The 25832-nt window shown below is 39.7% G+C and overlaps 2 protein-coding genes across 4 annotated transcripts in view; one reads left to right on the top strand and one right to left on the bottom strand.

Moving 5' to 3' along the window:
- Nucleotides 1-51: 51 nt before the first annotated feature.
- Nucleotides 52-5647, bottom strand: LOC116327571. 2 transcript variants are annotated; one of them, XM_039613137.1, is made up of 11 exons: nt 5558-5647; nt 5383-5459; nt 4430-4732; nt 4122-4355; nt 3908-4012; nt 3613-3828; nt 3190-3519; nt 2067-2315; nt 1770-1863; nt 1609-1666; nt 52-1532 (listed from the first exon to the last, which is right to left on the bottom strand). In XM_039613137.1, the coding sequence occupies exons 2-11, from the start codon at nt 5435-5437 to the stop codon at nt 1485-1487; spliced, it is 1692 nt and encodes a 563-aa protein (XP_039469071.1). In that variant the 5' UTR covers nt 5438-5459; nt 5558-5647; the 3' UTR covers nt 52-1484. The 2 variants fall into 2 exon arrangements, with proteins under 2 accessions (XP_039469071.1, XP_039469072.1); XM_039613138.1 differs by having other exon boundaries at nt 1770-1797.
- An 11466-nt stretch (nt 5648-17113) lies between these two features.
- Nucleotides 17114-25832, top strand: part of LOC116327573 (zinc finger protein GLIS2-like) — a 33471-nt gene continuing 24752 nt past the window's right edge. For both annotated transcript variants that reach the window (XM_031749185.2, XM_039613801.1), the window contains exon 1: nt 17114-17555. The gene's annotated coding sequence lies outside the window, so the exon portion shown is untranslated. The remainder of the gene's footprint in view (nt 17556-25832) is intronic.

Genomic DNA, 25832 nt, shown 5'->3' with positions numbered 1-25832 from the left:
CTCCAGAAATAATAATAAAAAACTTTTTGATTTTTATTATTTGCACAAGAATCCTTTAAAAACAGTCAAGTTAAGATGCCATACAGAAGCCATACAGAGGCTGGGACACAGTCCTAATTAAAGATGGTCAAAATCAAGTCAAAACAAACTAATAAACTAAAAATGATAATCATGGCAATTAAAATATGAAAAATGAAACCTGAAAAGGATTTAAGCACAACATGCAAAACTGGCTATTTATTTTCTAACAGCATCACTAATATGTGAAAGTTCACAGGAAAAGCAGGATTTATCATCTTTAATGAAAAGTAGGCCTTCAAATAGAGATCGAAGATAATTACACTAAATTCACCACCACCACTGCATGATATAAAGCAGGAAGATGATAATACAAAGTTATCTGTCATTTTTGTGACCTACTGGGCTCTTTAATACAAAACAAGCTCAACATATGTTGCACATGTTAGGGTTAACATGTGTGTGTTCACATGAACGGGGTGGTGTTGGCAGCATTTCACCAGTCACGATTATGGATCAAGTGTACGGACAGCAGAACATCTGATTTCATACAACAACATTAAACTACATTATGGGAAAAATACAAAGAGGTTAAATACAAATTACAGACTGAAAGTAACACAGCTGTTGCAGAGCAATACGAGTGGACAAAATCAGCTATATTAATACAGTTTAGCTCAGTTGAAACCAAGAAAGCTGACAAAGATACAGATTGTCAGTATCACAGCTCTGTTATTAAGACACGAGGGAACTTATTATCAAGTATTTAATTAAATTATTATTTAAAGAACCATTTTAGTCTTTATTCAATCATCTGCAGCCACAGTGGTGCTTAACTCTCCGAGAGCACGTAAAGAACGACTATAAAAACTCTATTCAAATGTAGGATTAGTCTACTTGCAAATTTGATATATCAGGAAGTACAAACAGGTGTTCCTTATTAGGATCGCATATTCATGCTTATAGAACAGTAAAATAGTTGTAAACGTGTTTGGAGTCGACAGGAAAAAGTAACGAATAATGCTGTGGCCAAGAACTATATTTATTACTGGAGCTCACTGGGGAAACACAAAGATATTAGACAGTGTTGAGAAACTGCCCAGGGGTACCAGGGATCTTTTAGGAATGGCGATGCTATTGTGATATAATACCTACGGGTTTCTAAGTTATCACGGCAATGTACCCCAATAAAAAGCTAACATTGGTACAGAAAAGCAAAGGTCAAAGCTAAAGATGCCCTGGATAAGAAGAAATCCTGCTTTGCAGTACAGGCCTCAAGTTTGACACACTCTAAGTTTGCAGGCCTGTTTGTCTTTTTACACATGCAAGATCATATTTTGCCAGCATGAATCTAAATGAATAAGATCGATTGTATTCAGATTATGCTCTGCACACGAGAGGAAGAGGAAGTCTACAAGCTACCCAACCAGATGTTGCACAGTGTCTTCCTGCTTCTCTGCTGGTTTTCACTGTGCAGCAGGCTTCAGTTCAACACACTCATACAGCTGATCCCTCTGAAAGGAGGAAATGCAGATGACTGTGGGCACACTTTCATAAACAGTAATTTTAGAGTTTGACATGTCTCATTACCTGTCCAGGTTGTTCCCTGTCACTTTGTTCAGCAGTAGCAGTCACAGTTTTCTTCTTCCTACATTTGTAATATATCAAACCCAAAATTTTCATATATGAAAGAAAAGAGTTTTGAGGACAGTCAGAAGATATGACACAAAATCTGAAATGAAGTAGTTTACCTTGTTTTCATGTAGAGTAGAAATACAACTGCAGGGATCAGCGAGAAAAGAGTAATTTTCAATATGTTCAGCCCTGCTACTTTTTTTTCTAGAGCTGTAGAGATTGATGTAAGATGTAAGTAAACATTGTAGTAAAGTATTTCAGAACAATATAAAAGTAACTGCCAGACTGCTGTTTTGTTGGTTTGGTCCAGAAAAAATAATAGTCGATATCCTTATTGAAGTTTCTGCCTGCTGCTTTCACTTAGCCTGCATTTCTCCTTTTACCAAATCTTTAACATTAACAGTCCTTCTCACCTTTGACGGTGAGAGCCTTCTCAGCTGAGCTAATGTTCTGAGGACTATTCACAGCACAGGAATAGTTCCCTTCATTCTCCCTGCTGACTGGATCCAGGATCAGATGCTTAGTTTGGTGGCCGACTGGTCGACTGTTCAAGTACCAAATGTAGTTTGTGTTGTCAGTCAGAGGACAGCTGGTACTGCAGGTCAGTGTGACTCTCTGACCCTCTGTCACCACTGCAGAAGGACTCACGGTCACTTTCACACCTCAAAGATAGTTAGATTGGATAGAAAAAAACAAAACAAAAAAACAGAAGAGTTATTGTGCCTTTTGACAAAACTGACGTGTGATTATCATTATATCTGACATACAGTTAGGGCCATAAATATTTGAACGAGACAGTTTTTTTTTTCTAATTTTGGTTCTGTACATTACTACAACAAAATTTAAATGAAACAACTCAGATACAGTTGAAATGAAGACTTTCAGCTTTAATTCCGTGTGTGGAACAAAGCATGTTTTAACACAATCCCTTCCTTTCAGGGGCATTTCAGTAACTGAACAAATTAAATAACTGAAAATAAAATGTTTATTTCTAATACTTGGTTGAAAACCCTTTGCAGGCAATGACAGCTTGTAGACATCACCAGATGATGAGTCAAATGTCCCATTACTTTTGGTCTCTTAAAAAAAAGAGGGTGGCCCATGATAAGAAGCTGAAACTCCTAAACCTTTCATCCAGTTTGATTGTGGATACCCTCAAATGAAAGCTGAGAGTCTACACATTACGTCCATTTCCATGATGTAACTATAATTGGAATATGTTTCAGTAAACAGGTAAAAAAAACAAAACTTGTGTCAGTGTCCAAATATAGATGGATCTAACTCAAATGAACACGGGCCTTCTGCTCAACTGTCTCCAATTTGCATAAAAATTTTATGGTACAAATTCTGAACATCCACAGTGATTGCTTTTAAATTTTAGCTTCATATATGAAATAATAATGATAAAGGTATCAGATAATTTGCAAATACCTGTTGTGTTTGTGAAACACATTTTTGTGGACCATCAATATGATATAAAAACATGCACTTCACTAAACACTGCAGGTGATTCTGTATTAAATCTATTAAACTTACCTGTGACAACTAACATCACTCCAGGTAAATTACAGTGATCAATATAGTTTGCAAGTCTGAATGAGTATTCAGCCGAGTCATTCCTCTTCACATCATTAATTCTCAGTGTATGCTCGTTTTTCATGCTGTCATAATACTTCACACGGCCTGTAGCTTCTTCAAAGACCTCACAGTCATCCTCCTCACCACCAAGCTTTACTTTATACCACGATTTATACTTATAGACGGAATGGCTCAAGTATTGACTTGTAATGTTCACAGAGGAACCTTCCAGGGCACAGATTCTTCTGCTGACGTAATTCACAGCCATGCAGTTTGCATTGTTGATGCCTAAAACAGAGTTAAAACACATAAAACTTTACTTCTGCTTCAACCTGCCTGTTGTTTGTTTCATACGTATGTTTGGCTCTTACGCGTACTCACAGGATTCATGAGAGAGCACATCTTCATTGCTTTTTACAGCGCAGGAGAAGAAGTCTGCTTTGGGTTTGATTATTGTAATGTCTTGACGCTCGCAGTCACTGTATAACTTTCTGTTCCAGTACCACTTATATGCAGTGTGAGCATCACCCACAGGGCAGCCGGTGTTACAGGTCAGAATGACAAAGTTCCTGACAAAAGTCATTTGAACCTGCAAATCTGTTGGGAGGAAATAAATAGTTTTTTGCTACGACCTGTGATATATTTTGGGGAGAATGGTTTGTTTGCATGTGGAAACCTGTTGGATATGTGATGGAGCAGAACTGGTCCTTTGATTTCAGCTTCTGAGAACACATGCTGCTTTCAGTGTAAGTTACACTGAAACAGGTTTTAGTTACAGAATCTGCACAAAAAGACATAAAAATGAGTATTTTAATTGTAGAGTGTGTTAATGGCTTGCCAGGATTTTGCAGCTTTTAACACTTTGGGGTTGTTTTTGGAATGCCACTCACCCACGGAGACTTCAGGGGCTCTGAGATCCTCGTAGCCTTTGACAGCACAGGAGTATGTGACTGCTTCCTCACTGCTGAGCAGCTCTCTGTACCAGGGAGACCAGTCCTCATAGAGAAACTCTCTGTTCTTGTACCAGATGTAGGCTGCAGGCTTTTCAGTCAGAGGACAGCTGCTGCTGCACATCAGTGTTACTGTCTGTCCCTCTGTGCCAGGAATCACCTTTACCTGCAGCTCTGAGAGGATGATGGGTAAAATAAGTACGCAAAAACTGAAATGAGCAGTAATTTATGAATGGCAGCAGCTCTACCTGAAACATGGAGCTCAGTTTGGTTGTTCAAGCAGGATTGTGGGTTCTCTGTACTTTCTTTGCAGCAGTAAGACTTTGCATCTCTTTCTCTCAAAACTTTGATTGTCAGAGTAAAGTTATTGTCTTTCGCCATGCCGTATGTTCCATTGTTTCCATCCGCAGAGAGCTCTGTCAGGACATTCTCGGAGCCTTTTGTGTGTACAGTGTACCAGCTTATGTTTGAGGTGGCATGTTGAGCGGAGCACGGCAGATCCACTGATGAACCTTTTAAAGCACAGATTCTGCTTTGTAGCCCTATAACCGCTTTAACAGAAGCAGAAGGACTTCATTTGAATACTGGATGTCAGATAACCTGTGTGGGTATGCAAGGTTTTGCTCTACCATTAAATCAGCGTATTTATGATTTTGATTTCTACACCATTTTGACTACACAGATAAGCAAAGGTGTTCAAAGTTGTTCAGCTCATTACTGCAAATATCTCATTAGCCAGTCACATGGTAGCAGCTCATTGCATTTAGGCACGTACACATGGTCAAGACAACCTGTGGAGGAAAAGTTATTTAAGTCACTGATGATTGTTGGTGCCACATTGCTTGTTTAGTGGGATTTTCGCACACAACTTTCTTAGAGAAAGTATGCCCGACAACGAGAAAGTATCCAGCACTCAGAGAGAAAATGCCACGGTAATGATAGAGATCACAGTTGAGATGTGTTGAGATGACTGGAAGGCAACAGTAACTCATATCTATAGAAAAGGTTCTGAAGAAAAAAGAGGCGCAACAAGGTGTAGCTAACAAAGTCTACATCAATGCTCTGTGTCTAATCAGAAGATAATCCTCATTAATGTTGTCGGTAACACCAATCTTACTAACAACATCGCTCCTATTTCATGTGAAATATCTAGCTCTATTAGAGTTTATAGACACAGATCTTTAATTAATAATAATAATACCTGTTATGTGCAGGAGGAAACACATCAATGTCCACTGAGTCTGTGCAAACAGCATGACTGCAGGAATGCTTTGGTTTCTATATTAATAAGAAAAATGATAAAATAACACAACTTGTATCAGTTTTCTTTTAGATCTCCTACTTTATATTCATAAAAAACATAAAATTTAACTCACATGTTGAAATTAAGAGCAGCGTCTCAGCAAAGGCAAGTTTTCATCTTGTCGGGGAGGATAAATGAATCACACGCAGCTCTGAGATCTAGCTGTAGCTTCCTTCCTCTTGAAATGTTTAATCAAAACAATCTTGTTTAATATTTTTAGTGCCGTGCAAAAGTCCTCCACCATGTTTTACAGAGAGTTTCTTTACATTTTATAAGTGACAGGAATAAGTCATAGGTGGCTTCAGAAATAATAATAAAAAAACAACAACACTCTTCTGAAAATGGTCAGGTTCAAGGACTGGAGTGAAAATGAGTGCAAAAGCAGCCAGTGACCCAAAAAAACTTTGACAGACCTTCAGAAAGCCTGAACTGTTGTATATAACTGCATACAGAACACTTTGACATATGACAAGAATGTCTGGGCTGGAAACCGAATACATAACTCAAGACTTTTATTATTAGCTGGTCTAGTTTAATACACTGTAAACGCAAATGCTCAAAGTACTTAAATAAATGAAGTAATGTAATCTTAATTTTTAAAAAACATAATAAATAGCGTAAGTTCATCTAAAATTTTGTTCCACTTCAGTTCGTTCGGCTTATTATTTTTGATCATCTTCATCTATTTTGCATATTAAGTACCTACTACTTAAAAAAAATGTACCAATTTATCTAAATTATATGGCAGAGATCTTTGCAAGGTTTTAATTCCTGGGATTAATTTCACCCCAAACATTAAATATATTAGTCTTTAGTCTGATACAACAGCTGGATTGATTTAGATTCTGAGAAAAGACAATAGAGTAAAAGTAAAATGTCCTTGTCTTTTGTTAGTTGCTCACAGGTTCTTGCATTAACATTATGCACCAAGTTTAAAGAATTGGTTTTGGTTGCTTTATTTCTTTTTGAAACGTTAAACAATAAACATTTAAAACATTAAAAAAAAGACAATGTATGGCTTTACTGCAGTGTATTTATTGGGGCATTTAAACATCTGCATCAACTGCAAGCTTTAAAAACAGCCAACCGACCTTTTTGTTTAGATTTTTTTTTTTTTTTTTTACATATTTTGCTTTTTTTCATTTCTGTCTTTTTAGCTCAGTCTTCAACATCTTTTGAAGCTTCAACACATTAAAGTATCATGAAATTTTGCAGAAACCTCTGTTTTACAACTAGTGTAAACACCTTTCTGATGGAGATGAGGATGAAGACGACAAATTGGAGAGGTGATTTGTCATAAAATCATCTTGTAATTAGCGGATTTGTTTGTGATCACTCTCTCTCATTAATTTAGGACGAGTCTGTTAAAGCAGATGTGAGATGATGCAGATTAAGGCAACAGGTTGCCTTAAGTTTTATTTTTTTAAGTTCTGCTACTGTTTTAGGGTTTACAATGTTTACAGTGTACACTAAAAATTCCTTTTGGTTTGTAACCATAACTACTATCTGCAGCTTATATTGCTACTGATGGCAAATAACAAATCTCACTTCCGTGCAAAGAGTTGCAAGGAAGTGAGATATGTTCATGTCTTCTTAGAATTTTATCTGGAACACAGTAAATATTAAGTTTGCTTATCTGGCTTTAGCGTACTTACTTTTTACATTAAAACATTTTTGTCTTTAATTTTTTTTTTCTTTTTTGCCTGTGCCATTTGGTTCTTTAGCCATCAGAATTATTGTCTGAAGGCCTAGAAAGATGCCAAACGGATTTACTTTACCAAGTGGATCATCATGGCCTTGCCATATTGGTCCATTTGACTGACCTTTGCTATTATTATTATTATTATTTTTTTATTTTATTTTCAGTTGTTACAGACAGAACAGACATGACTGGGGGATAGGACCTTTCTTTTTTTTCCCCCCAGTCATGTCTGTCGTGAAAGAAAGAAAGAGAGGGAGGGAAAGAAAAACAGAGGGGAATAGGGAAAGTGAGAAAGGGCACTTAAAAAAATCACCTGTTGAGAGAAGAAAAAAAGAGAAAACAAGCAAAAGAGAGAGCAACATAATAAATACAAACACCACTGCAATAATCTAGCTAAGTGTAAATGATAGTAAATACTAAATATTGAATGTTATTTTGCAGCACGCAAGACCAACAGCGCATAATGTGCTTTGAGGTTGCAGCCAAAAAAGACGTAGTTTGTCTCTATGAATAGTGAACACCTGTGTGGATGATTGCGCTTATATTCAAAAGGTTTCTCCATGTAACAATCTGCTAGGGCAGGGGTCTGCAACCTTTAACACTCAAAGAGCCAATTGGACCCGGTTTTCCACGCAAAAGAAAACACTGGGAGCCGCAAATACTTTTTTGAAATCTAAAATGAAGATAACACTGTATATATTGTTTTTTACCTTTGTGCATTGTGTGAACAACTAAAGTAAATAAGTAAAGTTTATTTATTAAGCGCTTTTCACAGACAGGCAGTCACAAAGCGCTGTACACAAATATTAAAATAAACAATACAATCAATAGACATTATACACAATGTAAAAGATCAAATGTAAATAGTGTAAAGAATATAAAATACGTAGATCAACAAAAGGCTTGTTTGAACAGAAAAGTTTTTAACTGCTTTTTAAAAGAATCCACAGAGCAACTAAGGTGTGTTCCTTATGAAATCCATGAAGTGCTACGGAGAAAATTACATTTTATTCATGCAATTAACGCATTTTGAACTCTTAAAGAAATATAACAAAAGCAAAGACACCCAGCTGAACTAAAATGATCCATGTAGCAAACAAAAACTGTTGTGAGCCGCCACCCTTATATCGCCTTTGGGCTTTTGGAGCCTTGACCTGACTTTTAAAAAATAATTGGAAAAAAGCACTATGCTGCTAAAAGATGAAAAATAGATATTTGCAAAATTCTGCCTAAATATGTATTTTACCACGTTAATGTGTGTGGCGGGGCGTGGTCTGCAGTGCCGCTGCAGGGGAGGCGGACGCACCTGAGCGGCACCTGCAATCACGCCTCGCCGCCTTAAAGTCTGTGTTCTCTCTGCTGTTGTGTTGTCCTGCTGTGAGCTGAAAAGCTACAGCCGGCTGTATGCGTACAGCAACCGTATGTGAAAAGCGGTCAATAAAGAGATGCTGAAATGCCGTGATAGGTTTACAATAAGACTTATGGTCCCGAACTTTTGCGCACAGCGTCTGCAAATCGGGGCATTCATCTTCATGCAGGACTGTAAGCTGTCATCTGTGAGGCGTGAGCAGTGTTTGTCTTTAACATAGTTCACGGTGGAGAACAGCTGCCGACATAATGTGGATCCGAAGATCCATAATTGGCCTACCTGGGGTTGAAAGTCTCGATAAATGCACCGCGTTTCGGCGGGTACACCGGCCGAAACCGGCCAGTGTGACTCTTATTTTGAGCGATGAAAAAAAATAATAGAATTTAATTTTATTTTTATATTTCAAAATCACAATAATCTTCCAATTTAGAACTACAAGTTAAAAAAAGAACTAAACACAAATAAAATACACCTCAGCGAAATACTTCTAATTTATTTTCCCAAACCACCCGGAGCCGCAAAATAAGGACTAAAGAGCCGCATGCGGCTCCAGAGCCGCGGGTTGCCGACCCCTGTGCTAGGGGGTGTGGAGAGCCATAGGAGAGCCCAGGGCATGAAGCAGGCATGGAGGAGATCCAGGCCCCAGACATCCAGAGACCCCCAGAGCACAAGAGTCCAAGGAAGACCAACGGAGGGTCACCCCTCCCGGAAAGAGCCCCAGATGAGGGGTCACCCAGCAACCACAGAGCAGAAGCCACAGGAGGCTGCAGTGATGTGCTGAGGCCAGAGGCCCAAGGGTCCCCCACCCTCCAGAAGGGGCCTGACCGAGCCACAGGCGCTAGGCCCCGTCAAGCAGCCACCGGGAGTGAGCTGGTACATACCTGAACGCCCAGCCCCAGACACCAAGAACCACCAACGCACCGACGTCTGAGGGCATCAGCCACCGGCAGGGAGTGTGGTGGGGGGAGATAGGTCTCCATACTTTGGAGGGCCTGAGATGTTCCCAGAGGGGTGGAGTCTAAGGCAGAGTTGAGGCTGAATACACAGATCGTCCTCTGGAAGCCATATAACGTGCCCACCCCCAAGGCGCTATATGCCTGTGTTATGAGAGTGTGAGTAATGTGGATGGCTAGGTTGTGGAATAAAATTGAGGCACAGGCGGCCAGAGGGGACAGAGGGGGAATACCTTTTTGTCTTTATTTTTAACTTTTTTAAATTTCTATTTCTCCAAATGTATTTGAATTAATATACTGAAGTAACTGAAGTAATTTTTTGGCCTTATTACTTATTGCTTATCAGTGATGTCACATCCACAGTTACTTCCTGTTTAAAACTTTCAATGTTAGAATTCCTCCAGTCCCATTGCATCATAGTGTAATATATATATATATATATATATATATATATATATATATATATATATATATATATATATATATATATATATATATATATATATATATATAGATATACATATAGCCGCTTGAGGAGGTACACCAGAGAGATAGAAGGCAGGAGAATAAACCAGCTGTTCTCCACAGAACCAGCAAAGGTGTACTCTCAGTGGCAAGGAACAATAACAGAACAGCACCACCAAGGCTGGAGACGGAGCAATACTGGAAGAGCATATGGGAGAAGGACGCAACCCATAACGGCAATGCTCAGTGGCTAGTGGATCTGAGGGCAGACCACAGCAACCTCCTGAACAGGGTCCTGTAACCATCACAGTGGCAGATATCCAAGAAAGGGTCTCCAGTATGAAGAGTTGGACAGCACCAGGGCCCGACATGGTTCACGCCTACTGGCTGAAGAAGCTGACTGCACTCCACGAGCGCCTGGCAGCACAAATGAACCAGCTGCTAGTTAACGAGAGACACCGGAATGGCTAACTGAAGGTCGGACGGTCCTGATCCCCAAGGACCCCAAGAAGGGACCGGTCCCATCCAACTACCGACCAATAACCTGCCTCAGTACTACATGGAAGCTCCTGTCAGGCATCATATCGGCTAAGATGAACGGGCACATGGGTCAATACATGAGCGGGGCACAGAAAGGGATTGGCAAGAATACCAGAGCGCAAAACACCAGCTACTGGTAGACAGAACAGTCAGCCGAGACTGCAAGACCAGACTGACCAACCTGTCCACTGCCTGGATTGATTACAAGAAGGCCTATGACTCAATGCCCCACAGCTGGATACTGGAATGCCTAGAATTGTACAAGATCAACAGGGCCCTAAGAGCCTTCATCAGGAACTCAATGGGGATGTGGCGCACAACACTAGAGGCCAACTCCAAGCCCATAGCACAAGTCACCATCAAGTGCGGGATCTACCAAGGAGATGCTCTGTCCCCACTGCTGTTCTGCATAGGCCTGAACCCCTCAGTGAGATCATTAACAAGACTGGCTACGGATACCGACTACGAAACGGAGCGGTTGTCAGCCACCTCCTGTACATGGATGACATCAAGCTGTATGCCAAGAGTGAACGAGACATCGATTCACTGATCCACACTACCAGGCTATACAGCAATGACATCGGGATGTCATTCGGGCTGGAGAAGTGTAGTCGGATGGTAACAAAGAGAGGAAAGGTAGTCAGAACTGAGGGGATCGAACTACCAGAAGGCAACATTGCAGACATAGAGGACAGTTACAAGTACCTGGGGATCCCGCAGGCGAATGGGAACCATGAAGAGGCCGCTAGAAAAGCTGCAACCACCAAGTACCTGCAGAGGGTCAGGCAAGTCCTGAGGAGTCAGCTGAACGGTAAGAACAAGATCCGGGCCATCAACACCTCGCCCTGCCCGTGATCAGGTACCCTGCTGGGGTAATAGGCTGGCCAAAGGAGGAGATAGAAGCCACTGACATAAAGACAAGAAAGCTCCTGACCATGCATGGAGGGTTTCACCCCAAGTCCAGCACCCTGAGGCTGTACGCTAAGCGGAAGGAAGGGGGCCGAGGACTGGTGAGTGTCAGCACCACAGTCCAGGATGAGACAACGAACATCCAAGAATACATTGGGAAGATGGCCCCAACTGACCGAGTGCTCAGTGAATACCTCAGGCAGCAGAAACCCAAGAAAGAGGAGGGAGACGAGGAACCATCATGGAAGGACAGGCCCCTGCACGGTACCACCGGCAGAAAGAGGAGGTGGCTGATATCCAGAAATCCTACCAGTGGCTGGACAAAGCTGGACTGAAAGACAGCACAGAGGCACTAATCATGGCAGCACAAGAACAAGCTCTGAGTACAAGATCCATAGAGGCTGGGGTCTATCACACCAGGCAAGACCCCAGGTGCAGGCTGTGTAAAGATGCCCCTGAGACAATCCAGCACATAACAGCAGGGTGCAAGATGCTAGCAGGCAAGGCATACATGGAACGCCATAACCAAGTGGCCGGCATAGTGTACAGGAACATCTGTGCCGAGTATAACCTGGAAGTCCCGAGGTCAAAATGGGAGATGCCCCAAGGGTGATGGAGAATGACCGAGCTAAGATCCTGTGGGACTTCCAGATACAGACGGACAAAATGGTGGTGGCTAACCAACCGGACATAGTGGTGGTAGACAAACAGGAGAAGACGGCCGTAGTGATCGATGTAGCGGTTCCGAATGACAGCAATATCAGGAAGAAGGAACACGAGAAGCTGGAGAAATACCAAGGGCTCAGAGAAGAGCTCGAGAGGATGTGGAGGGTGAAGGTAACGGTGGTCCCGTGGTAATCGGAGCACTAGGTGCGGTGACTCCCAAGCTAGGCGAGTGGCTCCAGCAGATCCCAGGAACAACATCGGAGATCTCTGTCCAGAAGAGCACAGTCCTGGGAACAGCTAAGATACTGCGCAGGACCCTCAAGCTCCCTGGCCTCTGGTAGAGAACCCGAGCTTGAAGGATAAACCGCCCGTAGGGGCGTGCTGGGTGTTTTTATATATATATATATATATATATGTATATATATATATATATATATATATATATATATATATATATATATATATATATATATATATATATATATATATATATATATATATATATATATATATATATATATATATATATAGATAGATAGATAGATATATATATATATATATATATATATATATATATATATATATATATATTATAATATATACAGTATTAGTAATTATAATAATATATAATGATCCTTTTGTCCAAATTAAACTAAACTATGTCTTTTAGGTGTTCTAGTTTTTGATGTGTGAATAATCCAAAGGCATTACACCAACACCAGTTATCATTATTAGTTACTAATGATGAATTTACCAGGGTTGAAACTATCATACAGATTTATTGTTTCATATAACTAGAGATGACAACAATATTTGTCTTCCTAATACACAGATTCCTCATTTGGTCCATAAAGTACATTTTATTTATTTTTTTATTTCCAAAAATCTTACTTTTAAAGTGGTTTAGTGTGTTTTATAATCTTGAATTCTTCCACACAGTCATTACATGATAATATAAGAGAAATAGTGACTATTTTCACCCAACTTGATAACTGTAAATCTGATTAAACAGGATTAATTTATTGCAAATCATTTATCAGGATTGAAAATATCACAAAGAATTATTTTTTCATGGAGGTCTGGCGGTGAGCACATTACAAGACAGAGAGAGACAATTATAACACAACAAACATGACATCAGTGAGTTTGTATTTTGTATTTTAAAAACTACAAATCACTTCACTTCTGTGCTATTTCCTCAATTCTCTGACCAAATGAATCAAATTTGTCTAAGGTAATGGTTTTTGCCTTGGAGAAAAAGAAAAAGAAAATATAAAGTGCTGTAAGAAATATCAAAAATGGACATCTTAGAATATTTTAAGATGCTTACATTTTGTTTGTTATTAATATGTAAGTATCATGCTGTCAATAGCATGTAGAAACACTTCAGCACAGCTTTTGATCACTAAAAAGGCTGATGTGAGGAAAAAATGACCCTGCGGGATGCAATGTTTTGCTGAATCTCTGTAAGAGGTTTTTCATATAGTTTTGCTTGAGTCTAAGAAGCATCCCTGCTAATATTCAGACAGGATCTCCTCACATCTATGGATAACTATAACTATAAAAGATGTGTAATTTACAGTGGATTGACAGAACAACCTTTTAAGGTGTTTACAGATTTCTTTTATTCTTAGTCTTAATTTCAGAAATGATCACACTTATTTTTTTGAATAAAGTATGATGAATGTGTGATTGGTCCACTTGGATTTTTTCTATTTCCTGTTTTTTTTTTAAATATATATTTTGCAATGACCCTGATGAAGGCCACAAACTGAAACATGCTGGTCACATAATAAAGTTGTTCCCTAATACTTTAAGTGTCCCTGCAGTCTTCATGTCATCATACTTCAAAATCCAAACAAGGACATTTTTGAAAACTGACATTTAATAATAATAGTAATAATAATAATGATAATGATAATGTCTAACAGGTTTGTGCAACTGATAAGTGACTGTCATCATCCTTGTAATAAGCAAAGGAAATGGTTTAGTTTAGTTTAGTTTAGTTTAGTTTGCTAAAATCCCCATTAGCTCCTGCAGTAGCAGTAGCTACTCTTCCTGGGCTCTGACAAACCTTTTAACAACATTTTTTTTCATAAATAAAACATGTTCTACATGGAAGACAAGAAAAGGCTAATAAACAACAGAACAACACAATTAAAAACAACAGCTCTAGATTAAACATAGATTAATTGTTACGGTGCAACATTTAAAAATATTACACCAATAATTACACAGATAAGATTATTAAGATTATAAGATTATTACCTATCTGTTCCAAAAAATACTTTTCAAGGTAAATTTAAAGAATGGAGTATTTACATTTCCTGCCCTAAGCAGTGTGGCTTGAACAGCAGGTAGGAAGCAGGATACTACAGGTTTACAAAAACTGATTCACAAAGGGACTTTACTTTATGCTTTGCATACATTCAAATATATACATTTTTTTTGCACAGTTAAATAATTATAGTTCTTTATATCACAAAAAGATAAATCATACTTTAAATTTTTTTTTTAAGTGGACTTGTACAATGCAATATAAAGAAATTCACAGTAACTGCGAAACATCTGCTTACACCACAAGAGGGAGACAATGAACACAAACAGCAGAGGTACTGATTCCATCAGCGCTACCTTCATGTTTATAGAATAAAAGATCAATAGAAGTCCAACATGATACAGTACAGATGGTTTATTCAAATGTAGTCCCTGGCTTTTGCCTACTTGACTAGCTCAGTAATATACAGCAAACTGATAGAAGTAGGCATTATGACTCAAATACAATAATTTGAAACAGATGGCCTTCATGGAGAAACTCTAGAGATGGACATGTCCATTCAGTTTTGTTGGTTGCTTTGCTCTGAAGTGTGCTGTAAATAGTTGTTGTTCTCAGAAAAAAGCAGCCAGTGATTGTACTGTGATCCCCTGATTATACTTTGGTGGTGGTTTCAACCTTGGCCCCACCAAGGGGCCCTTGATTAAACATTAAAAAAGCCATCCAAAATAAATTCAAATTTTATTTAATGGACTGGTAATGACATGGCACTTTGCAGCACTTTTTCCATATCCAAGGGCGTTTAACCTGTTATTCACATACTCTGATAAGACTGATGCGCCAGGGGAAGTCAGGGTTCAGTTTGTTGCTGAAGGATTCCTCAGCACAGAGGAGGAGCTGGGATCAGACCACCAACCTTCCAACGGGTAGATGTGCCACTCTACCTCTCTACCTCCACCCCTCGTGGTGGAATGAACTGAAAAAAATTAGAGAGTTGTATATTCATCTCTATATTATTTTCCTGGAGACTTGCCACGGCCCTTACTCTTATCCTTAAAGTGTTTACATTATAAAGTGATGAATTAGACTGCAGAGACCTTCTTCCTCAAAAAAAGAGCCAGGTCACGACAATATAACTGTTTTAGGAGATTTATGTCTCTGAAAGAGGAGTGATAAAAACATGCAGCCAATTTGTAGTTGTCAGATTCAGCACACACGTAGCCCGCCTGCACAGGGAGGAAGGTCAAAGTATTCCTCTTATTTTTATGTGCAAATTAGCAAACAAAAGCCAGTTCAATACAAGAAATAACAGTTAATCAAAAAATGTTTTTTTTTTTATCTGCAGTTCCCAAGCAGTCAGCTTTGCTTCCCTTATTTTCCCTGGTTTTGAGCTACAGAGAAATGTTTGGGAGAATTGTGTTATGAATTTGAAAAGTGTTTAAAAAAGTATAGGATAATATTGTAAAGCTCTAATGTCAGTGCAGTCCTTAAGACTGATATTGCATGTCTCACTATCTGAGCATGAAAAAGCTGCAGTGAAATCTACTCACAGGTAACTGGTGCATATTCATGGTGCAACAATGAAATCTAAAACTTATCTGTGAGTGAAAGTGGAAGTAAAAAAGAAGTGAAAAGTAAATGCAAAACAAAGCTGCAAAATGCAAAGTGCAAATGTCTCAATGGCGACGGGTCGCAGCCTCCTGGAAGTTTTCAGCCAAATGAACTCAGCTTCTACTGAAACAATAGAATGATCTTAAAATTTGACAGATATTCTTTGAAAACAACTGAACAGCAAAATAAATACATAAATAAATTAATAAATAAATTAATAAATTAATAAAGTGGAACAATTGCTTCAAGGTCACCTAAGGCTGGCTCCAAATACCCAATATTAATTCCCCTAAATATAAATATAAAGCTCATTATTACATAATTACATTATGGATTTGATTGACAGGTGTGCCAATACCGGCTGCTGTGGATGATTGCTGTTTGCTGAGCATCACCTTCAATTTCAGCCTCTTCTGGGCCTCACCACAGTGGCTTTGCTGTTTGTGTCTTTTGGTACATTTGTAATAGAATTATATGAAAAATTATATGACCTGCTGTATGGTGCAGGTCACCCAAGAAGATTATGATTTCATTTTCATGAGGGGTCAGCTGTGGCTCTCAACCCTCTGGTCTAACTGATCTCTTCAAGCTCAAAGAAAGGAAGAAAGAAAGAATAACACAAAGGCAAATGTCAAAGCCTTAAAACGGGACCACAAATAAATGTCCATCTTTTTTTACAAGGACAAATACATGAGGCTCACACAACCAATTGTGGGTGTGTGTGTTTAATTTAAAATCAACATCTAGAAATTCAAGGTTTGTAGCATAATTACCGTTTTTGATTCCCTTGAATTCCCAGTAATTGCAAAAATATTGAAAATCACGCACACTGTTACACCCTACTTTTAAAGCAGCATGAGGCAACCGGTAATGAAATGGATGGATGATATAGAGCAACAATTTGGATCTGGAAATTATGACAAAATAAAAATGAAGAAGCGCTGCAATGAAAACGTCCATATTCAACAGCTGGAGGAGGAAGGCTCCCTCGGATGTCAGACTCTCTCTCTCTCTCTCTCTCTCTCTCTCCCTCTCTGTCTCATGCTGTCACAGTGTCTCTCCACGCCCCCCTCTCCCTTTCTCCCTCCCACCCAGACAGCTTCTTCCCTCCTCTCCGCCGCTGGAAGCTCAGTTGACCAGCGTCGCAACTGAGCGATGCACCTCTCGGAGAGCCTGATTTTACGCCAGATTTGACATTCACGCCGCAGAGTATCCTGCATTCTTATATTTGAATGACACATAATAATTTTTTTGAAAATCCCTATTCATTTTAAAAATTTTACATAATAGTCATTTTGAAAAAATATATTCCCAGGACAAGGTTTTCCAATACATATGTGAAAACTGACCACTAGCAATAGATATTTTACCTTCCGAACGATCCCCTGAGGGGAGGATTTGCTTTTCAACAGCACAGATTTCTTTGATTTTGAAAGCCGACAGTGAAAACTGATAACTTTGATGAAGATGATACAGGACACGTCGGACAAACTCGCTTGATTTTGATGAATTTCTGAGCTCACAGTGCGACGATTGAAGAAGCATCTTCAGGCAAACTACAGGGAGAAGATCTTTTATAAGGTAAATCTCATCTTTGTCCGTGTATCTAGAAATCTAAGAGTCCATTGATGTTTCCCTAATATTGGTTTAAAATATGTGCTGGCCACATGTGTCGCGGCAGAATTTAACTACTTATGTATAAATATACGAGCAATGTAATAATCCAGTATTAAAAAACAAACATTTACAGTATTAATGCATTTTGACATCGGTTGTCTTTAGGGGTTTTGATGGATCTAATCAATAAGAATACTAGACATTTTAAGCATTTTTGTTTTTCTTTGTCTATCATATATCTGGATATATTTTGTTTTTTCTGGCCTTTTTTGATAGAAGGTATTCAAAGATATCACCTTGAGTTTTAGAAATGACATTTTATGATTTTTCCTAAAATGATTAATTTAATATTAATGACAATAATCTTTACAGCCACATATGATCTTCTTACTCTTGGTAATCTCAGGAGCTCCTCAGGGGTTTCGTTTGGGACCTCTGACTTTCTTCTGAAATGTACTTTGCTTGGAGAAAAAAAGTTAAAGAAATAATCAGTCACCAAAACTTTGTGGACTTGATGAAATGCTGTTTTAGTTTGAAATTTAAACAAATGAAACACTGATGTGAGTGACAGTGGTCCTAGCTAGGAAAACAACAGCGTGATTTCCTTGTTTGCATTGAAGAATGCAAATGAATTGGTTAGTAACAAATTGGTAAGTTGGTAGCGGGACTAGCATTGCACATCGATGTACCATCGACATAATTTGGCCTGTGTTACAGTTATTGCCATCATCCTGTAACCAGTTTTTTCTGTTTCCACTGTGTTTGTGTGATACGAGCATGCCCAAATGAAAAGGTGGGGTAAAGTGCTTTGAAGGTGGGGCTTGAAGTTTAAAGTGGGGTTGTAACAACATGTCAGCCAAATATTGGCATTGATCCTATTGACTTTTTATTGGCATATCTAAAAATTAGATGGCATTTACCTGTGTCAGTGGGCTGTGTTCATCTCCTGTGTCCCTCTCTTGCCTGTATCAGATGTGGTCTGACTAAATGTCGAAAGATTGTTTGATTAAGAGCTCAAAGACTCTTTACGCGATTACCAAGTATTACTGTTGGTATTGCCCAAACTGGTATTTTAAACACTGATTTTGGCTGGAATTTCCTAATGTAGCATCTTCACTCTGGAAACAGTTGAACCAAATTAGCAGAAAGCCCATTTTTAGCTTCATGCATTGTAAGAGTGGCGTTATTATCATTTTTGCGGTGATCCACAGTTGTATTTGTATGTAATTGCGTACCGTAAGACCTTTTCTGTCCACAAACTACCAACTTGTGCTAGACTGAAATGCTTAAATTTAAAACCGCAACACTGCCATATTTAGGGACACAAATACTCCCATATACACCAACTCTACACACCCATAAGTGTGGCAAGGTGGACACAAAGCCCACACAAAACTTCCACTCTCCTCACACCAAGCATGGCTTCTCTGTGCTGCGCTGCACACGTTTGTATTAGGAAAAAACTTCCAAACTTCATCCTTGCACTTAGACTTCAGTTCTCCAGGGTCTGAAATCCTGGTTTAGGGTTTGGGGAGTGGCCACTGGTGCATAAGACCCACAAAAATCCCTTACTGATGTTACATGGTGGTCGGAGTGAAAGTTTTTGCTGATTTTGTGGTTTTCATGTCATGCAGTGCTGTGTGCGTTACAGGCTTGTTGCATCATGCTGCTCTCCAAAGGTTGGACAGACGCACATGGATGGATTTTAGAAAAGACTTTGAGCCAAGAAAACTCCTTTCCTGTTGTTGTTGGGTGCATCTGTCTTACAGGCCCCTTCCACCCACACAGTCTGCTACAGGGTGGGAACACTGCTCATGCATATGGAAACCTGCAGGATTGTGTGTACAAGTTTTAAGTAAATTGTTAAAAGAGGGAGGAAAGAAATAAATAAATAGAAAAGGGAGATAAGAGTTAGGAAGGAATGATAAAAGGAGGAAGAAAGACCAGAAAGTAGAAACAAACTTAGTGAAAAAAACAACAACAAAGGATCGCAGTTCACAACACTAACCAGTTATAAGAAAATACACAAAATGACTAAACTGTATGGCAAAAATGAAAGTTTCAGGGCAAACAGAGCCACGGGGAGGAAAAGGATGGCAGAAGATGAAATGGAAGAAGTGAATAAAGTGAAAAGTAAATAATCTGATGTGGACTAACAAAGGCGGAAATCAACGCAAGAATGAAAGGATGGCAGGGAAAACAAGGGAAACAAAGACGATGGAAAGTGAACGTAAAACAATGGGAACAGATGTGAAAGGAAGGCAGTTAGGAAGAAAAGAAAAGGAATAAAAAATAAGAAAGGGAGTGTGGAATAAAAAGTAAGTGTAGCCCCCCCCAAAAAAGACAAAAGGAATGAAGGAAGAAAGCAATTTGGCAAAAAAAGAGACTGACTGAATGAGTTATTTAATAAGTGGAGTAGTCCAGTAATGAGCCAAAAAAAAAAAAAAACAGTTTGGGAAAGGAAGCAATCCAGGGCCAGAAAGACGGGATAAAAAAGAAAGACGAAAGAAATGTTACAAAATGAAGGGAACAAAAATAAAGGCAAACAGGAATGAAATCCAGAAAATGGAGCAGACATGCGGTAGGAATAACCAAAGAATGAAGATGAGGGGGGAGGAAAGAAGAAAGAAAACAAGGAAAAGAGACGGAAAAGTAGTGAAAGAAAGAACAGAAGGACGAAGATGAATAAAAGAAGCAACAAGTAAAACAAAGAACGACCAAAACTGTTGACGTATCACTGAAAAGGGACTCGAGGGAGATTTGGAGGGATTCTCCTCTTACTCCTCCATCCCTCTCTTCCTTGGACCTCGAGCCCTCCTGTGGTCCTCAACCTGAAACCATCTGAAGCCTCCTGTGTGGTTGCTGGCCTCAGGTCTCTGTTGTCTCCATACTTTCCCTGCTGTTTGTACATGATGGGTTCAGTCGGTTCAGTCCAGCTATAAAAGCACCACTCCCCTTCTTTCTCCCCTGCGGCACAGGCAGGAGTTAGCAGGCCTCATATGGGAAGAGGAGGAAGAGGAGGCCTCACTGGTTCTCTTCATATCCTTAGCCTTTTTCCCCTTCTCCTCTTCTCTGCTCCGGTCTCCTTTCCTCTCCCACTTGGCTTGTTGGTTGGTTTGTGGTAACGTTTTCAGGCCTAGCCCTGGACGAGACGTTCATTTTTCTCCTCTTAGTTTCGAACCACTAACTAACCACTGGCTCCCTGCATTCCCCCCCTCCCCCCCACTCCTCTGCATCTAAGGAATGTCTTATTCACCTCCTCTCTACGTCTCTCTTCTCTGAATCGTACAAACTAAAGCACACATGCGTTTGTGTCAACATCTGCAAAGATACACGCCAGTATGCCCACACATGCTTTCAGCACACATGGCGTTACTTTTGCCAGCAGGCGGACACAATTCGGCAACCCCACGTGAACGCACACACACACATTTTGACACACAAAAGCCCCCCCCCCGACCCGTCAGTATGTGCGACCACCTGTGAGGGTACACACACATCCATAAACCTCCCTTTCTTCTCTCCCTCTTTTCCATTATCCTCCTGAGAGCCCAGCGCTGGGGCCTTCGCTTCCAATCCAAACATAGACCAAATTCCGAAAACCTCGACTCAACACCCCCCCCTCCGTCTCTCTCTCTCATTTTCTCCTCTCCCCCCCTCTTTCTTTCTTTTGGGTTTGTGTTTGGAGGAAAGAGGCAAACGAAATGCTGGCCTCAGTGAAAAAGCTCTGGCAGAGCGAGTGAGTGAGCTGTGAGGTAGAGAAAGAGAGGAAAACAGCCTTGTCTCCTCAAGGTTGGGAATTATGATTGTAAAGGGGGCTCAAGTGCCGTGGCAGATGGGCGTAGGATCTTGTTCTGTGTTCAAGTGGCCTTAGATGTGGACAACAATGGGATGACTGTTTTTTTTTCTTGTGGCTACTTTGATGATGTTAAATTTTGCGTTGGTGTCAGTCTCAACAAGTCTTTAGGTCTGCTAGATATGCAGTCATAAAAGGAAGCCTACATGGAAATTGTTGGCTTAATGGCTGCCCCTCCCTGAGCCTGGTTCTGTCGGAGGTTTCATCCTGTTAAAAGGGAGTTTTTTCTTCCCACTGTTGCCAAGTATTCACTCATCGAGAGTGGTCTAATTGTTGGGGTTTTCTCTCTATTGTTTATCTCTCTGTTATACTTCACTATATAAAACATCTTGCGCCCACTGTTGTTGTGACTTGAACTGAACTGAATTTGACAAATGTGGACAAGCAAAGATTCAACACTCTTTAAAACAGTTTCCCTTTTAAAAAGTCAAACTAATGACAGAGTAACATTTTGTAGTAGTTTTCAAATCAAAAACTGTTGAACTCTTTTGGTGGACCACTACTTTTATTGCACTTTCAAAACCATTAAAAAGTAGATCCAGAGGTTCTAGATTCAGAATCAGAATACTTTAATAATCCCTAAGGAAATTATGTCATGTTCATGTCTAGGATTTTCTTGTTGCTTGATGCAAAGAATCCATCTGATATCCAGGATCTTTGCTATTAAACTGCGTGACACCATCTTGTAAAGCGCAAGTGCCTTCAGAAGAAAACCTTTGTGTAAGATAATGAGTCTGGCAAGGGATTTAAAGAGCACTCCAAACCTTTTTAATAAGTTATTCCTCTGAAAGAAAAATCAAGTGGAATTGATTTCAAAAGATCAAGACCAAAATGCTCCAAAAGTCTTCAACAAAGCCAGAAACCTAACTTCAGGATTTGAAAGTACTTCATGCTGTCACAATGCATGCGCCTATAATCAGATTGCACATTTGCACTGCTTGTTGCGTGCCAGGAGATAAAAAGCTCCTTGCTTTTAAAAAACAAAATTAAAGCAAACAATTTTTGCTTATTATACATGAGTGAAAGCTAAAGTAATTTGACTGAGTGGATCTCATTCGATTGGGTATAGTGTGTTACAGTTCAGTGTGCCTTTTCTAAATCTGGGACTTTAGTTTAGCTTGTTGATTTGACTCAAGCATGAATTCTCATATAAAGAAACTGAAGATGAAGTGAAGTGAGCAAATCCACCAATAAAGTAAAAAAAAAAAAAAAAACAAGATAGAGATGGCGAGCGTGCATTTATTTGCACTAAATAAATGAGTGGAAAAGCCATTTTTTCATACATGATATTGTTCCATCATCTGTTGCCATTGAGCGAAAATAATTCCATCTGAAAAGCTTGCTTCATGATTATGCACTAATCTGATGGATATTTCTTCATACAAAAAAACAGAAAATCGTGAATAACAGAACATTGCTGTTATTGTGTCGTCAGTAGACTTGGCTTCAGAAGCAAGTATCATTTATGTTAGTTGGGAAAAAAAAAATCTTGATTGGTTGCTGACATTTTTGGTCTCATTTCATTGCAAATTCCTTAAGTTGCAAGATTTCACAGGTTGTGTCACACATTTTGCCCAGTGAGTGCACACCTGTGACCCTGAAACGAGTGTATAGGAAAATGTAGGAATGGAAAACCCTTGTTGGAATCATCTTTTGTAATTGTCCCGTTTGATGTGTTTTCATTGCCTCTTGTTGGTTTGTATACTCGCATGTCAGCAACAGAAGACAAAAACCAGCCAGCCAAATTTCATGAAATTAGCGGAGAGGTGAGGAACAGGCAAAGGTGGTGCTGACCCAGATCAGCGACATTAAAGTTGAGATGAGAGAGACGAGATGAGAGAGTTTTTATTGTTTCAGCACTAATCTCCACTTCTTAATGGACAACTTGCAGAGCTTAAATTGTTACATTGTAAATCTGTATAACAGATTTGCTTTAATCTTGAAACAATGACAGCAATAAAGAGCTTACAAAACACTGAAAGTGCGTGACAATCTCTTGAATCAGTTGCAATCCCTGCCATATCGGAAAGTCAGTATCTCCGCCTTAGATGCACAGAAAAGTAGGACAGTGTCACCACTGTGAGTAGTAACAGAAAGAAAAGGACCCCAACTGCTATTGACAGAAGATTGTCTGGACTTAGTGAAAGGCTCCTCCACATCGAGCTGGTGTCACCTCCTAGGTGAAGTAGTTTTGGAAATGCCCAACTGGGAGGGAACACTGGGGAAGTCCCAGGATGTGCTGGAGAGTTTATAATTGCCAGGCTCTGGAACATATCCACCCAGAAGAACTGGAGGTGATAGCGAGGGATAGGGAAGTCTGGACATTGCTGCTTACACTGCTAGGCCTATGATGTGAAGCTGTGGCTAAACATTTTTATCTTTAATTACTTCCCTGTTTTTATTTGTTCTATGTAATTATTGTTTTTATCTTTAGAGAAAGACATTATACATAGTGCAATGAATTTGCACCATGTGTATGACAACAAGGACCATGCATAAGCAGTAGAAAATGCACAGATGGATGGGTGGATGCAGCAATATTAGCCATGCAGCTCAGTTTCTTCTATGAAGGATTCAGCTGATTGCAGAAAAGCCTTGAAATTATATTGGTCAAAATGTTTCTGTTTTCTTTACAGGTCCTTACAACAACAACAACAACAACAACAACAATAACAACACAACAACGACAAATCTGTATTCCTTTAATCAGTCAATCTTCACACTTTTCCTCAATATCTTCCTTGCCTTTCTTCATGTGGACTGTCCTGTCTACTTCCCTGTCTAATCTCCTTGGATTTAGTCACTTTCTTTTTTTAAGGTAGCACAAAAAATCTTCCCTGTTTTGGTTTCAGATTTGGTTCGCGTCATATTCAACTGTTTTTCACAAATCCAGAGAGAAAACTGGATGAAAATGTCAGTCTGGTTGTTTCCCACAGTGTGAGAAAGCCAACTTAGTAATGGATTGTTTTGTGGAATCTGGAAGGAATCTGTTGCAGTGATTTACCTATAGCTGCTTCCTCTCGGTGGAAAACCTTAAAGGTAGCCTAACCTTGAATCTCAATTGAAATGTGTACAAATGGACAGTTTTTCTAAGGTGGCATCTGGCCCAACTCCTATACTGACTGGCACTCCTACAGGACTCATAATGTCTGCTAGCATTAAAACATAATTAATTCTTCCTGCTCAACTCTCAGCTGACTTTTTTCCAGCTCATTACTCTGCTATTTGATGGAGCCTTTTTCCTTTCCCTCCCTCTTTGTTTCCCCAGCTAGAATGAGAGGAACGGTCCAGAGTACAGCTGGGATTGGTTATTATTTACTGGCTTGGCACATACACAAGCACACGCATACGAAAGCACGTTATGCAGAAAGACACACACACACACACACACACACACACACACACACACACACACACACACACACACACACACACACACACACACACACACACACACACACACACTCAGTGGAAACAAATTGGGTGAATCTGCTCTGCACGCAGGAATGTGAGGCACATGTGTTTGTGTGTTTTACGTCTGGATGACAGAGCTGAGGGAATGAAAGAGGGAGGCTGAGAAAGAAAGAGGAAAGAAGGACAAAGAAAAAACAAAAACTGAGGGAAAGGGAAAAAAGAGAGACGGATTTCTGGGATGCAGACTGTGCTTGGCCTCGCCTGTCTCGCCTGACAAGGTTAAAAACATTTTTCTCCCTTTTCTTTGTCTTTCATTTCCCAACGTCCCTTCCCTTTTTTTTCATCCTCCACTCATTCTTTTCCATCATCCTCCTCTCTCTTTTTTCGTCCTCTTCTCCATCCATGGTCTTTCTCTTTGAGGGTGGCAGTGGATGAAACGGTCAAGAGGGAGGGGCCCGTGGGTGGGTGTGGGGGTTCTGTTGCACCATTGACGGCAAGGAATTGCAGAGAGGCAGAGGGACGAGGTGAAGTCTCTGTTGATCTTGTCCTGCTGCCAAATGGTGGGATGGTGGTAGCGGGGGTGTTGCAAGGCATTATGGGTGGGGGTTCTGAACGAGGTGAAGAGACAGATGTAAGAGACGAAACTAAAATATAACGAGACTGAAAAGTAAAAAGTAAATTATTTCAGATTGAATTGAAGGCTGCTGCTCATAGTGTTCGATCGCAGGCTCAGAATCTGCTGGTGTTCCCGCGTACGAGACTGAAGCGGGACAGAGCGTTTCAGTCTGTGGCTCCACGACTTTGGAACAGTCTCCCACTGTAATTATGTTTAGCTGACTCTGTGGACTCAGTTAAAAACCTTTTTGTCTTACCAGGCTTTTTGGTGATACCTTTAGTTTTTTCTTTATCTTGTTTTTTGTGTTGTTTTTACACCATTTCATTGTTCAATTTGAAAGGTATTTGACATTGTG

Source organism: Oreochromis aureus, linkage group 6, assembly GCF_013358895.1.
Source record: "Oreochromis aureus strain Israel breed Guangdong linkage group 6, ZZ_aureus, whole genome shotgun sequence".
Taxonomy (NCBI): Eukaryota; Metazoa; Chordata; class Actinopteri; order Cichliformes; family Cichlidae; genus Oreochromis; species Oreochromis aureus.
The sequence above is the reverse complement of the archived record's forward strand: the minus strand, read 5'-3'. Positions and strand labels throughout refer to the sequence as shown.